Source organism: Lissotriton vulgaris, chromosome 4_1 (genome assembly GCF_964263255.1).
Source record: "Lissotriton vulgaris chromosome 4_1, aLisVul1.2, whole genome shotgun sequence".
NCBI lineage: Eukaryota > Metazoa > Chordata > Amphibia > Caudata > Salamandridae > Lissotriton > Lissotriton vulgaris.
Window position 1 is genome coordinate 1,079,536,636 of NC_141691.1, and position 13,843 is coordinate 1,079,550,478.

The following is a 13,843-nucleotide window of genomic DNA, read 5'->3' on the forward strand; positions in this document are numbered from 1 at the left end:
ATGCCAGTCTTGGTTTCAGTGTATTGAGAGCACACCTTCTCCTCTGCTAAAGAAAAATTGGTGTGTGTGTCTGACACTGTTTTCAATCTCCAAAAGCATTTCTAAAGGTAAGTAATGATTCATTTAATTTAGATAGAGATTTATTTTCTCTATGGAGAATATTTGGAAGCAGATAGTTATGTTTTAGAAGTGAAATTGTATGTTAGTATATAAGTCCTGCGCAGTGTTTTTTACATGTTATTTAAAAATCGATTTTGGGTGCAAATGAATGGTATTTTTATTTGGCCTTTTTTATGATTGCCATGTGCAGTTGATGCATGACTTTAAACATGGGTAATAAGTGATGCACTGGTGGCGCCAGGCTTTTATAAATGAGGCCCTGACTTTGTTTGATGATATTGAGTGGTTGTAGTTAGGTTCTGTGCAGTGTTTCTTACATGTTATTGAAAAATCGATTTTTGGGTGCAATTGATTGGTATATGTATTTGGCCCTTATTTATGAATGCCATGTGCAGCTGATGCATGACTTTAAACATGGGTAATAAGTGACGCACTGGTGGCGCAAGGCTTTCATAAATAAGGCCCTGACTTTGTTTGATGATATTGAGTGGTTGTACTTAGGTTCTGTGCAGTGTTCCTTACATGTTATTCAAAAATCGATTTTTGGGTGCAATTGATTGGTATATGTATTTGGCCCTTATTTATGATTGCCATGTGAAACTGATGCATGATTTTAAACATGGGTAATAAGTGACGCACTGGTGGCGCAAGGCTTTCATAAATAAGGCCCTGACTTTGTTTGATGATATTGATTGGTTGTACTTAGGTTCTGCGCCGTGTTTCTTACATGTTATTGAAAAATCGATTTTTGGGTGCAATTGATTAGTATATGTATTTTGCCCTAATTTATGATTGCCATGTGCAACTGATGCATGACTTTAAACATGGGTAATAAGTGACGCACTGGTGGCGCAAGGCTTTCATAAATAAGGCCTGACTTTGTTTGATGATATTGAGTGGTTGTACTTAGGTTCTGTGCAGTGTTCCTTACATGTTATTCAAAAATCGATTTTTGGGTGCAATTGATTGGTATATGTATTTGGCCCTTATTTATGATTGCCATGTGCAGCTGATGCATGACTTTAAACATGGGTAATAAGTGACGCACTGGTGGCGCAAGGCTTTCATAAATAAGGCTCTGACTTTGTTTGATGATATTGATTGGTTGTACATAGGTTCTGTGCAGTGTTCCTTACATGTTATTCAAAAATCGATTTTTGGGTGCAATTGATTGGTATATGTATTTGGCCCTTATTTATGATTGCCATGTGCAACTGATGCATGACTTTAAACATGGGTAATAAGTGACGCACTGGTGGCGCAAGGCTTTCATAAATAAGGCCTGACTTTGTTTGATGATATTGAGTGGTTGTACTTAGGTTCTGTGCAGTGTTCCTTACATGTTATTCAAAAATCGATTTTTGGGTGCAATTGATTGGTATATGTATTTGGCCCTTATTTATGATTGCCATGTGAAACTGATGCATGATTTTAAACATGGGTAATAAGTGACGCACTGGTGGCGCAAGGCTTTCATAAATAAGGCCCTGACTTTGTTTGATGATATTGAGTGGTTGTACTTAGGTTTTGCGCAGTGTTTCTTACATGTTATTCAAAAATCGATTTTTGGGTGCAATTGATTGGTATATGTATTTGGCCCTTATTTATGATTGCCATGTGCAACTGATGCATGACTTTAAACATGGGTAATAAGTGACGCACTGGTGGCGCAAGGCTTTCATAAATAAGGCCTGACTTTGTTTGATGATATTGAGTGGTTGTACTTAGGTTCTGTGCAGTGTTCCTTACATGTTATTCAAAAATCGATTTTTGGGTGCAATTGATTGGTATATGTATTTTGCCCTAATTTATGATTGCCATGTGCAGCTGATGCATGACTTTAAACATGGGTAATACGTGACGCACTGGTGGCGCAAGGCTTTCATAAATAAGGCCTGACTTTGTTTGATGATATTGAGTGGTTGTACTTAGGTTCTGTGCAGTGTTCCTTACATGTTATTCAAAAATCGATTTTTGGGTGCAATTGATTGGTATATGTATTTGGCCCTTATTTATGATTGCCATGTGCAACTGATGCATGACTTTAAACATGGGTAATAAGTGACGCACTGGTGGCGCAAGGCTTTCATAAATAAGGCCTGACTTTGTTTGATGATATTGAGTGGTTGTACTTAGGTTCTGTGCAGTGTTCCTTACATGTTATTCAAAAATCGATTTTTGGGTGCAATTGATTGGTATATGTATTTGGCCCTTATTTATGATTGCCATGTGCAGCTGATGCATGACTTTAAACATGGGTAATAAGTGACGCACTGGTGGCGCAAGGCTTTCATAAATAAGGCTCTGACTTTGTTTGATGATATTGATTGGTTGTACATAGGTTCTGCACAGTGTTTCTTACATGTTATTCAAAAATCGATTTTTGGGTGCAATTGATTGGTATATGTATTTGGCCCTTATTTATGATTGCCATGTGCAGCTGATGCATGACTTTAAACATGGGTAATAAGTGACGCACTGGTGGCGCAAGGCTTTCATAAATAAGGCCTGACTTTGTTTGATGATATTGAGTGGTTGTACTTAGGTTCTGTGCAGTGTTCCTTACATGTTATTCAAAAATCGATTTTTGGGTGCAATTGATTGGTATATGTATTTGGCCCTTATTTATGATTGCCATGTGAAACTGATGCATGATTTTAAACATGGGTAATAAGTGACGCACTGGTGGCGCAAGGCTTTCATAAATAAGGCCCTGACTTTGTTTGATGATATTGATTGGTTGTACTTAGGTTCTGCGCCGTGTTTCTTACATGTTATTGAAAAATCGATTTTTGGGTGCAATTGATTGGTATATGTATTTTGCCCTAATTTATGATTGCCATGTGCAACTGATGCATGACTTTAAACATGGGTAATAAGTGACGCACTGGTGGCGCAAGGCTTTCATAAATAAGGCCCTGACTTTGTTTGATGATATTGAGTGGTTGTACTTAGGTTCAGCGCCGTGTTTCTTACATGTTATTGAAAAATCGATTTTTGGGTGCAATTGATTGGTATATGTATTTGGCCCTTATTTATGATTGCCATGTGCAACTGATGCATGATTTTAAACATGGGTAATAAGTGACCCACTGGTGGCGCAAGGCTTTCATAAATAAGGCCCTGACTTTGTTTGATGATATTGAGTGGTTGTACTTAGGTTCTGCGCCGTGTTTCTTACATGTTATTGAAAAATCGATTTTTGGGTGCAATTGATTGGTATATGTATTTGGCCCTTATTTATGATTGCCATGTGCAGCTGATGCATGACTTTAAACATGGGTAATAAGTGACGCACTGGTGGCGCAAGGCTTTCATAAATAAGGCCCTGACTTTGTTTGATGATATTGATTGGTTGTACATAGGTTCTGCGCCGTGTTTCTTACATGTTATTGAAAAATCGATTTTTGGGTGCAATTGATTGGTATATGTATTTGGCCCTTATTTATGATTGCCATGTGCAACTGATGCATGACTTTAAACATGGGTAATAAGTGACACACTGGTGGCGCAAGGCTTTCATAAATAAGGCCCTGACTTTGTTTGATGATATTGATTGGTTGTACATAGGTTCTGCACAGTGTTTCTTACATGTTATTCAAAAATCGATTTTTGGGTGCAATTGATTGGTATATGTATTTGGCCCTTATTTATGATTGCCATGTGCAGCCGATGCAAAACTTTAAACATGGGTAATAAGTGACGCACTGGTGGCGCAAGGCCTTTATAAATCAGACCCTGACTTTGTTTGATGATATTGAGTGGTTGTACTTAGGTTTTGCGCAGTGTTTCTTACATGTTATTGAAAAATCGATTTTTGGGTGCAATTGATTGGTATTTGCATTTGGCCCTTATTTATGAATGCCATGTGCAGCTGATGCTTGACTTTAAACATGGGTAATAAGTGACGCACTGGTGGCGCAAGGCCTTTAAAAATAAAGCCATGTGTTGCTATTGTATAAACTTAAATATGTTGCAATTTATTGTTTATATTGTTTGCTTTTTAACATTACTTTGTTGTTTGCTAATAGTGGTCTTTCATGTGTTTTTTTAACAGAACAACAGATTCAAATCAACTTCTGAAAAGGAAGCAAAAATGCCTTCAAGGCAAAGAAATATCAAAAATACCATACGGAAAAGGAGAACATCAACAACAGAGTTTATGGAATCCTCTTCAACAACTACTTCAAAAAACACCAGAAAAGCTTCTGGTAAGCCAATTAAGTCTTTTCTTCGCAACATATGTCGTAGGAAAAAAAATGAAATTGCTAATGTGAATATACAGAAAAAGTCAACAAATCTAAAAAGGAAAGAGAAGCCCACAAAAAATGTTTCCATTGGACCAGGAGAGAAGAGAATGGTTAGCAATAGAAGGGTAAATGTTTTTAGGGACATTCGTAGGCGAATGTTTCGCAATAGGGTAGTTTTAAATTTGCTAAAAAATGAAAAGAAAAGTAAACTAAAAGCTGCTTTTTACAAGAAAAAGAAAAGTGTAGAAAAGATTGTTGATCAGGCTTTTGAAGTTAAGAAAAAATTATTTATTTTAATAATCAATAGAATTAGGATACTTAATAAGGCAATGGATGTTTTCAAATCGAACAGTAGATGGAAAAGAATTATTAATCGGAGTAATTTTTGTGAAGTATTTTCTGGTGAATGGATGCATAGTTCAAGTTCTGAGCCTTTTTTTAATGAGGAGAGTTACTTTCAGGAAAATGATTTGGTGCATGCAGTTGACACCAGTGGTCGTGCATATGAGGTGAAAGATAGTTGTGTGATGGAAAAAGAGAAACTTGTATCTAGAGATGCAGAAGAGGTCTTAGCTGATGAAGTTTTAGGGAGACGTACTAAGGGTCCAGTGTACACATGGAAATGCAGTAGTATTTGTAGTGTGCGACAGGAATCAATTGATTTGCTTCGAAATTTCTTACGTACATATAGTAAAAAAAGTCTCAAACAAAAAATGAAGATCCTGCAAGAGTTAGATCCTTGCAGAGTGAGAGAAAGCACAGGTTTGCAAGGGCATTCACTAGCATGTCTTTCTAGAAAAGTTTGTCGGAGTGTTTTTCATCATTTTAGGATGTTAGCAGTGCATCATAATAACGTAAGGAAATTAGTGAGGAAGTTGTATTATGCAAAAAGTCCTGCACTTAAGCTTAAACAGTTAAATAGTGCTCTTTTGCATGGATCTGAAGTGGATGTGAAGACTATTTGTGAAGAAATTGAGTTTTGTTATTTTGGGAACAAAGAGGACAGTGTAGAAATAGATATAGTAATGGATGGTAATGCAGAAGATAATGGACAAATTTCAAGTATTGAAAAGTTTGATGAGGAAATTATCAAGTTTAAGGTGAAATCAAGTGAGAGGCCTAATGTAACTTGTGTGTGTTGTCGACGGACTCATTATAAAATTCAGACTAGGTTAGTTGATTTATATGCAAAAAGTGAATTGGAAAATAATAGTGAATGGGAGGATTTTGTAAGTTATTTGTTGGTGGAGAATTCTTTTGATTTGAGTTTGGATCAGCGTATTTGCACTTATTGTTTGAAAAAATTAAATGAAAATAGAATGCCTGCAAGAGCAGTTTATAATAATCTTCAGTTGATAGATATTCCTTCTGAATTGATGGATCTAAATACTTATGAATCTATTTTGATTCAATGTGTCCATCCTTTTCAGGCTATTGTTCGCATGGAGCCTAAGACAGGGAAATTGCCTCCATCAGATTTACTGAGAGGATTAAAGGGAAGAGTTGTTTATTTGCCTCTAGATGTAAAGAAAAATATTAATACAATTGGTGTAGAAAGAGTAGAAGAAGATCCTTTAGTTATTCTAGTTAATGGGGTTCCAACAAAGAGTAAGAAAATTTGGCAAGATTTAGTGGATGTTAAAAAAGTCAAGAAGGCAACGTTGTATTTAGTTAAAAACAATGAGTACTACAAACATGTAAGTGTTGGAGTAGAGGAAACAGCTACAGAAGAAGATAGTGATTCTTCAGTTGGTCAAATTGAAAAAGTTGATGTGTCTAGAACTGAAGAAATATATGAACATTATACTGTTCATCCTTTGCATTCCAAAGAAGTAATGGGAAATGCAATTGACTTGTTTCAAATGAAGGCAGCAAAAGGAAGTCCCATTAGTGTATGGGAAGAAAGTTTGGAAGCTCGTTGTTTTCCACAATTATTTCCAACAGGTTGTGGTGGACGATATGATGATCGACCAGTTCAAATTCCTGCAGCTGAATACCGGACTCTAAGATTATATGCAGAAGATCCAAGGTTTCGTCAATGCATTCCATATTTATTTCATCTACTGTTTGAAAGTGATTTGTCTGGGCTTTCTTATGCAGTTAATCATATATTAAAAAGTGGACCTCATTTGCAAAATGTATGTGCAAGGGACTTTATGGAGAAAGTTAATCTGCAAGACAGTATTTTGGAATCTCAGCTAATCAATCTCATGGCATGTCAACGTGGAACCAACGAGTATTGGTTTCGTCGTCATGGAGAATTGAAATGTATGCTAAGAAACTTAGGAACTCCTACATGGTTCCTCACTCTTAGCTGTGCTGAGTATGCCTGGGACGATTTACTTCAATTTCTACGAGAGGCAAATGAAAACATACCAAATATAGAATTGAAAACACCAGGAGAACTGTGTTCTTTAGATCCAGTGAATGTTTGCAGATATTTTAATCATAGATTTGAAGCTATGATGTCTTTTATTACCAACAAAAAAAATCCTCCCCTTGGAGAGGTTTTGGATTTCTTTTGGAGGAAGGAATATCAAGCGAGAGGTGCTCCTCATATACATATGTTGTTGTGGATTAAAGATGCACCCAAATTTGGATCAGATTCAGATGAAACAGTGATGAGTTTCATTGAAGAGTATTCAACATGTGCTGTTCCAAAATCTACTGAAGAAAACAATTTAAGGCAACAAGTTTTACGTTTTCAATCTCATCGTTGTGGAAAGTACTGTCGTCGAAAATTTAAAAACAAGGAAAAGTACTACACGAAATGTCGTTTTGCATTTCCTCGACCAGTGATTTCTAAAGGAAGAGTAAATAATTTGATGTCATCTCTACGACATACTGTGACGAGAAAATCTCCCAAAAACACATATAATTTGAAAAGAAATGAAGAATCTAAGTACATCAACGATTACAACCCAGTGATTTTGTCCATGTGGAATGCTAACATGGATATTCAGTTCGTTGCTGACAACTCTATTGCTGTGGCTCGATATGTGACATCTTACATCACCAAAAAAGAAAAGACAGAACTGAAGGAAATGTGGGAGGACATTTCACATGAAAAGAGTCTAAGCAAGAAATTATACAGTTTCAGTCTGAAGATGTTGTCGCATCGAGAAATTGGAGCATATGAATGTTCTGATCGGTTATCATCAGCAAGTCTCTATGCCAAATCAAGAACAATCATTTGGGTGAGTCTTGGTCTTGCTGCAACACGAAACCGAGTTTTGAAATCTGTACAAGAAATTGAATATTTGGCGGAAAAAGAACCAAACAGTACAGATATTTTGAAGACAAATATGTTGGATACATACTATCCAAATAGAAGTACTCACCTTGAGAACACATGTTTGTATGAAGTTCTTCAAAACTACAGTTATAAGAGGAACATCACAGAAGATATCAATAATGGAAAATATGCACTCATTGGCTATGAAGGATGTCTAGTGAAGCAGAAAAAAGGCCATTTGATTAATCATCGAAAATTGAGTTGTGAAGTTCCAGACAAAAGAGAATTTTACTATTTAGCTCTTTTGCAACTCTTTAAGCCATGGCGTACAGAAGAGGAACTACTTGGAGATTTTCTCTGTTATGAAGACTCTTTTAATGCAACTAAGGATACCATAGAATGTCCTATTTTTCTAAATTATCTGCAAATGTTGAATGAAGAAATGGAGCAAGAAACCACAATTGCTGAAGAGATAGCTAGAAACAGTTCTCAAGATAGTCAGAGTTCTACTTCATTGAGCCAGGATCCACTAGGAGGACCAATTATCCAAAATGAAGCTGCCACTGCCATGGATGAGGTGGAAAGAGCTATGGAACAAGCTCAAGAGGATGGAGTTAACTTAGAAGATTTGGTAACGCAACTAAACATTGAGCAGAAAAAGATATATGATGAAGTCACAGAGCAGATTGAACATGGATTCAGACATGAGAAAAAAGAGTGCTCATGTATATTATTTGACCCTGTCCGACTGTATGTAAGTGGAGAAGCGGGGACAGGAAAAAGTTTTCTAATTAAAGCCGTTGCAAGTTATCTGCAGAAAAGGACTGATTCACCACTGTCTTGTGTTGTAACTGCTCCAACTGGTCTGGCAGCACATAACATTAAAGGGATTACTCTACATCGTTTATTGATGCTGCCAGTTGAACATGATAATAAATTGCATTACAACAAGCTATCTGGAGATGCGTGTTCTGAAGTTTCAAGAGTCTTGAAGAAAATGAAACTTCTTATCATAGATGAAGTAAGCATGGTCTCAAATCTAATGCTTGCTTTTGTGCATTTGAGAATGCAAGAAATTCTTAAAACAGACTATGATGTGTTATTTGGAGGAAAACACATTATTGTTTTTGGAGATCTATTGCAGTTGACTCCAGTAAAAGGACAACCAGTGTTTAAAATGCTCACGCATGAAGATACCAGGAAGTCCCTTGGAAGCATTGGAAATGTTAATATATGGCTAAATTTTAAATATGCTGAACTGCTTCAAAATATGCGACAGGCCAAGGATGAAGATTATAAAAATATTCTACAAGATGTAAGAATTGGAAAAATGACTGAGAAAGGGAAAAAAGCTTTGCATAGTCGATTAATTTCAAATTTGTATGCAAATGAAAACATTCTTCCAGAGAATATTTTTAAAAAAATGACTGAGAAGAAATCTGGGATATGTTTGATGCCAACTCTGCAAGAATGTTCCATCTTCAATCAAAAAATGTTAGACTTAGAAAATGAAGAGATTGTGAAACTGGAAGCAATAGATAAAATAGAGCATATGGGTGCAACAATTGTTTTGTCAGAAAATTTGAAAACTAAATTGCATTCATTGGAGAAAAGTATTTCAAAAACAGCTGGTTTTGAAAAGACTCTGAATGTGTGTTTAAATTGTCGTATCATTTTGAGAAGGAATTTAAATGTTGAAAGCGGTCTGGTAAATGGAGCAATGGGTTATGTTGTTGATTTTGTGAATTACAGAAATAGAGATGGAATTGAATTTTTAAAAATAAAATTTGATGGCATTGAACAAGTACAACAAATAAGTCGTTGTTCTGCTAGATTTTTACTTGTAAAAGACTTATATGTTCGCCGAAAACAGTTTCCTGTTTGTTTGGCGTATGCGGTGACAATTCATAAATCTCAAGGTTTAAGTGTAGATAGTGCATTGGTGAACATTGGAAGATCTGTGTTTAAAGAGGGTATGGCATATGTGGCATTATCTCGAGTCAGAACTTTATCAGGATTGTACTTGATTGCGTGTGATGAGACAAAGATTTCTGCCGATCTAGATTGTGTTAAAGAATACAATAGGTTAAGAAGAGAGTATGCTCCACATTTGCCTCAATATCCTCTGTTTGAAAAACGTGTGGTAGGCCGAAAAAGAAGAAATGAGGATAATTGTAGTGAGGTAGTTGCAAAAAGACAAAAAGTAGAGAAAACTGTAATTGAAAACAGGAAGAAAAAGAATTGTGGAGAAAATGTTGTTGGATTTCAGTTTGAAAACAGTTCTGGTGTCAACTGCTATGCTAATGTAGTGGTTAATGTTGTTTTTTTTCTTAAAAGTTTACAAGAACAGATTGTTGAAAATCGGGATCAAAGATTGTGTGGTTTATTGAATTCTGTGTTTCAGAAATGTAGCAGTGTTACAGCACAAATAGAAAGTGTAACAGAAATTCGAAATATTTTAGATTTGTGTTCTGGTCAAGATAAATTTTCACAGAACATTCAGCAGGATTGTCAGGAATTTTTAATGTATATGTTTGGTGTTTTGGAAGATGAAGGTGTAGATGTAGATAATCTTTTCAGTCTTTCTTATCAATGGCAGCATGACTGCCACAATTGTAGTTTATCAAGTACTACTACAATAGACACTGAAAGATTTATATATTTGACTTTACCAGACTGTAAATCAGTGTCTTTTAAAAATCTAGTTAAAGCAGCAGATCATAATATGGTGTGTACCCAATGTAACTGTACAATGCTGTCCACATTATTTATACAAAGGTATGGGCAGTATATTATTTTAGTTTTCCAACGATGTAGACCTGATGGAACTAAATTGACAACTTCTATCAAAAATTTTGTGGCTTCTCAGTTATCAATTTCTGGAAGGACCTTTACAACTGAAGCTATTATTTATCATGATGGATCTTCGACCACCTCAGGACATTATACATGCTACTTAAAATCTGAAAATGGATGGAGTTACTGCAATGATTCTCATTTAACTTATAAACAACGTTTGCCTTATGACTCTACAAATTCTTATCTAGTGTTTTTAAAACCAAAGTTTTAGTAAAGGGAATTGGCCTTTGAAGACGGGAATAGTTAATAAAAGTTAGTTAGTTAGTTAGTTAATCTAATATTTGAAATTATTTATCTCATGTAGATACTTTAAGTGGATCTCAAAGTAAAAAATACTGATATATCTGACACAAATTGGCCGTGAGGAAAATGTAAGATATGATGTTGTTAGAAGTTGATGAAATCGAAGTTATAGAGCACAGCAGACTTTTTTTCACCAAAAGGACCTTCACTATCTGCAATCTCATGTAGATACTTTAAGTGGATCTCAAAGTAAAAAATACTGATATATCTGACACAAATTGGCCGTGAGGAAAGTGTAACATATGATGTTGTTAGATCTTTTTTCATAGGAAGTCGATGAAATGGAAGTTATAGAGCACAGCAGACTTTTTTCCACCAAAAGGACCTTCACTATCTGCAATTTGGTCTCACGGAAAAGTAAGTGAATCAAAGATTAGTGTACTTATATGAGATGTATGTTTGAATGGGTTTTTTTAAACACAATCTTTTAGATTGTGTTTTTTTTTTCCCGCTGTTATATGATGAAGACTTTGATCTCACTAATTTAAGTGAAATTCAATATATTCTGAGAACAGCAAAAATAAATAATGTAACATATTGTAGAAGTTATTGTGTAGTTTGCATTGTGTAATTTATATTGTGTTCACATTGTCTTATACTCATTTTCTTTTTCACCCTTATTTACCTCTCTTTACTAATTTACACTCTTTTTTCATCGCTGTTTCTTTAGTGCACTTCATTCACAACTTCTTAATCTAATAGGAACTGTCTGCATTTCCTCTGTTCCTTCCACCACTTTTTATCTTTTTCATATTCTCACAGTACCACTGCTTTAGTTTCCTAACCCTCTCTTTCTTTTTCTCCTTTTTTTTTCTTTCGCATCCATTGTACTGTAGTTCACTTAGTTCTTCCTTTTGTCTTTCTGTGTACTTACTCTCTCACTCCTGTTTTATCCATCGTTCTATACTAACTTCATTCCTTTCATCCCTTCACTCTGTTACTTTACTTCACTCACTCTCAATCATCTTCTATTCCTCTTTTTTATTTATAGTTTCTCAATCAGACTTCTCTCCTTTTCACTCATTTTTCTTTTATTTTCTTATCTTTACTGATTTTGATTTGATATCTTACATTCTTTTAGTATCTTATTTACCTTTAGGAATTTGTTCTCTTTCTATTTCTTTTTCCTTTTTTTTTCTCTTTCTACATTACTTTCTTTCTGTTTTTGTATCCTTCACTATTGCATCATTTCTTAGTAAACTTTTGTAGATTTTTAAACCTCATGAACTGTTGTTTCTATTTTATTATATATTTTTAAGAAATTATAACGTGTTTTTTCTTTTATCTTTCATAGATACAAGTTTGCATTGATTATATGGTAAGTGTGTTTACAAAATCTTTTTTGTTATCACCTTTTGTTTTATTTTCACTATTTTTCTGTCACCCTACCGCACCCCTATTTCCTTACTTTGCTTCCCTCACTTATTCTTTTGTTCCATGTTTACTTCCGACCACATTCAATTTCTTTCAGTACTTCTGCCTATGCACACTCCTTCACTTACCTTTTTTACTGGTTCACTTAGTCCCTTTGTGACAGTCCTTCTTTTACTCTCTCTCTTGTTTGTCTCTATTACTCCCCATGTGTTACCCTTATTCACTTACATGTACCCTCTTTCACCCCTTTTTACTTATATTCACTGATATTTACTTTCCCTCAATCACTGCTATTCTTTTCCTCTGATTCCGTCACTACCTGACATTCCCATACTTAACTGTCCTTCTTTTTACTTTCAACATCCATTTACAATCTCCCTTAACCTCTGCTTTAGTCTTCTTCCTATTTCTTCTTTCTTTTGCTCCCTTATTCATTTTTCTTTTCTCAGTTACTTCCTTTTACACTTTTTATCTGTCTTACTATCTATTACACAGTCCCTCCTTCATTTTTTTTTCTTTTTTTTTGTTAGTGCGCTGACGGTACGCGCACCGGTGCGCGCACCGAAAGCGAAATATAAAAAAAAATATTTTAAATTAAAAATATTATCTCAATATACATTATAGTGTTCATTTTTACAAAAACATACTTTAGCAATTCACTAAAAAACACATAGGTATGAGTCTATATAAAAAGTTAGGAATTAGCATTAAAAAAACCTATGAAATTCACTGAAAAAACCAAAGGTTTCACACCAGTTATAGTTAGGAATTAGCATTTAAAAAACCTATGAAATTCACTGAAAAAACCATAGGTTTCACACCAGTTATAGTTAGGAATTAGCATTTAAAAAACCTATTAAATTCACTGAAAAAACCATAGGTTTCACACCAGTTATAGTTAGCTGGAAATTTTACTGATATAAAACCATTGAAATTCCCACGTTATAGTTAGTCGGACTCACTATAACTTGCGCGTGCAATGCACTGCTGATGACATCACATATTACATCACTCATGACATGGTCAGTGACATCACTCATGACACCATCCTTGTGACATAGTGACAGACCTCCTTTCACTATAATGTAACCCTTGAGACACATATTCAAAAATAGAAACTGAAATTTTTAAAAAAATGGAGATACCTATATCAGTTACAACAAGCAATTCAGTAATTCCACTATCTATATACACATCCACTCATTCACCAATAGTTTTATATAGTCACTCATACATATACTCACTCATCATATGAAGTGATACACCTATACATCCTGTTACACACCGACATTCATCCAAAAGTTACTCACACACATATTCACACGTGCAGATAAACTATTGGACATCCATTTATTTGAATATAGAGTTATACACACACTTCCACCTTACTTCTATTTAAAATTACACATATTTATTCTCTTAAACAATCACTTATAGAAACACATACTTATTTAAACAGGAACTCTTACAATCTCTTACTCTCACATATACTCACTTATATACATCAATATTCATATATACTAGATTAAAACATATGTAGTTACTGATAAAGACACTAGTGAGACAGTCATTCACTCACTAACAAACACATATAGACACTCATCCACCCATACAGTCCTGTACATATGCTGTCTTCAAAACATAGAAACAGAGAGTCAGTCACTCATGCATCTATGTGCTAAGTAATACCCCCACCAAACCA

General features: G+C 34.8%; 2 protein-coding genes across 2 annotated transcripts in view; both read left to right on the forward strand.

The window, feature by feature from the left end:
• TRIO (trio Rho guanine nucleotide exchange factor) overlaps window positions 1-13,843 on the forward strand; it is a 5,246,815-nt gene that overhangs the window by 2,003,127 nt on the left and 3,229,845 nt on the right. The gene's annotated exons all lie outside the window — the stretch shown is intronic.
• Window positions 3-12,210, forward strand: LOC147722889 (uncharacterized). The gene is made up of 2 exons (XM_086965301.1): window positions 3-107; window positions 4,178-12,210. Exon 2 carries the CDS (start codon window positions 4,217-4,219, stop codon window positions 10,673-10,675), a length of 6,459 nt encoding a protein of 2,152 aa, XP_086821427.1. The 5' UTR covers window positions 3-107; window positions 4,178-4,216; the 3' UTR covers window positions 10,676-12,210.

Bases quoted from the DNA above. Each gene is read 5' to 3' on its own strand.
- LOC147722889 (XM_086965301.1), top strand. From the start codon at position 4,217: ATGCCTTCAAGGCAAAGAAATATCAAAAATACCATACGGAAAAGGAGA.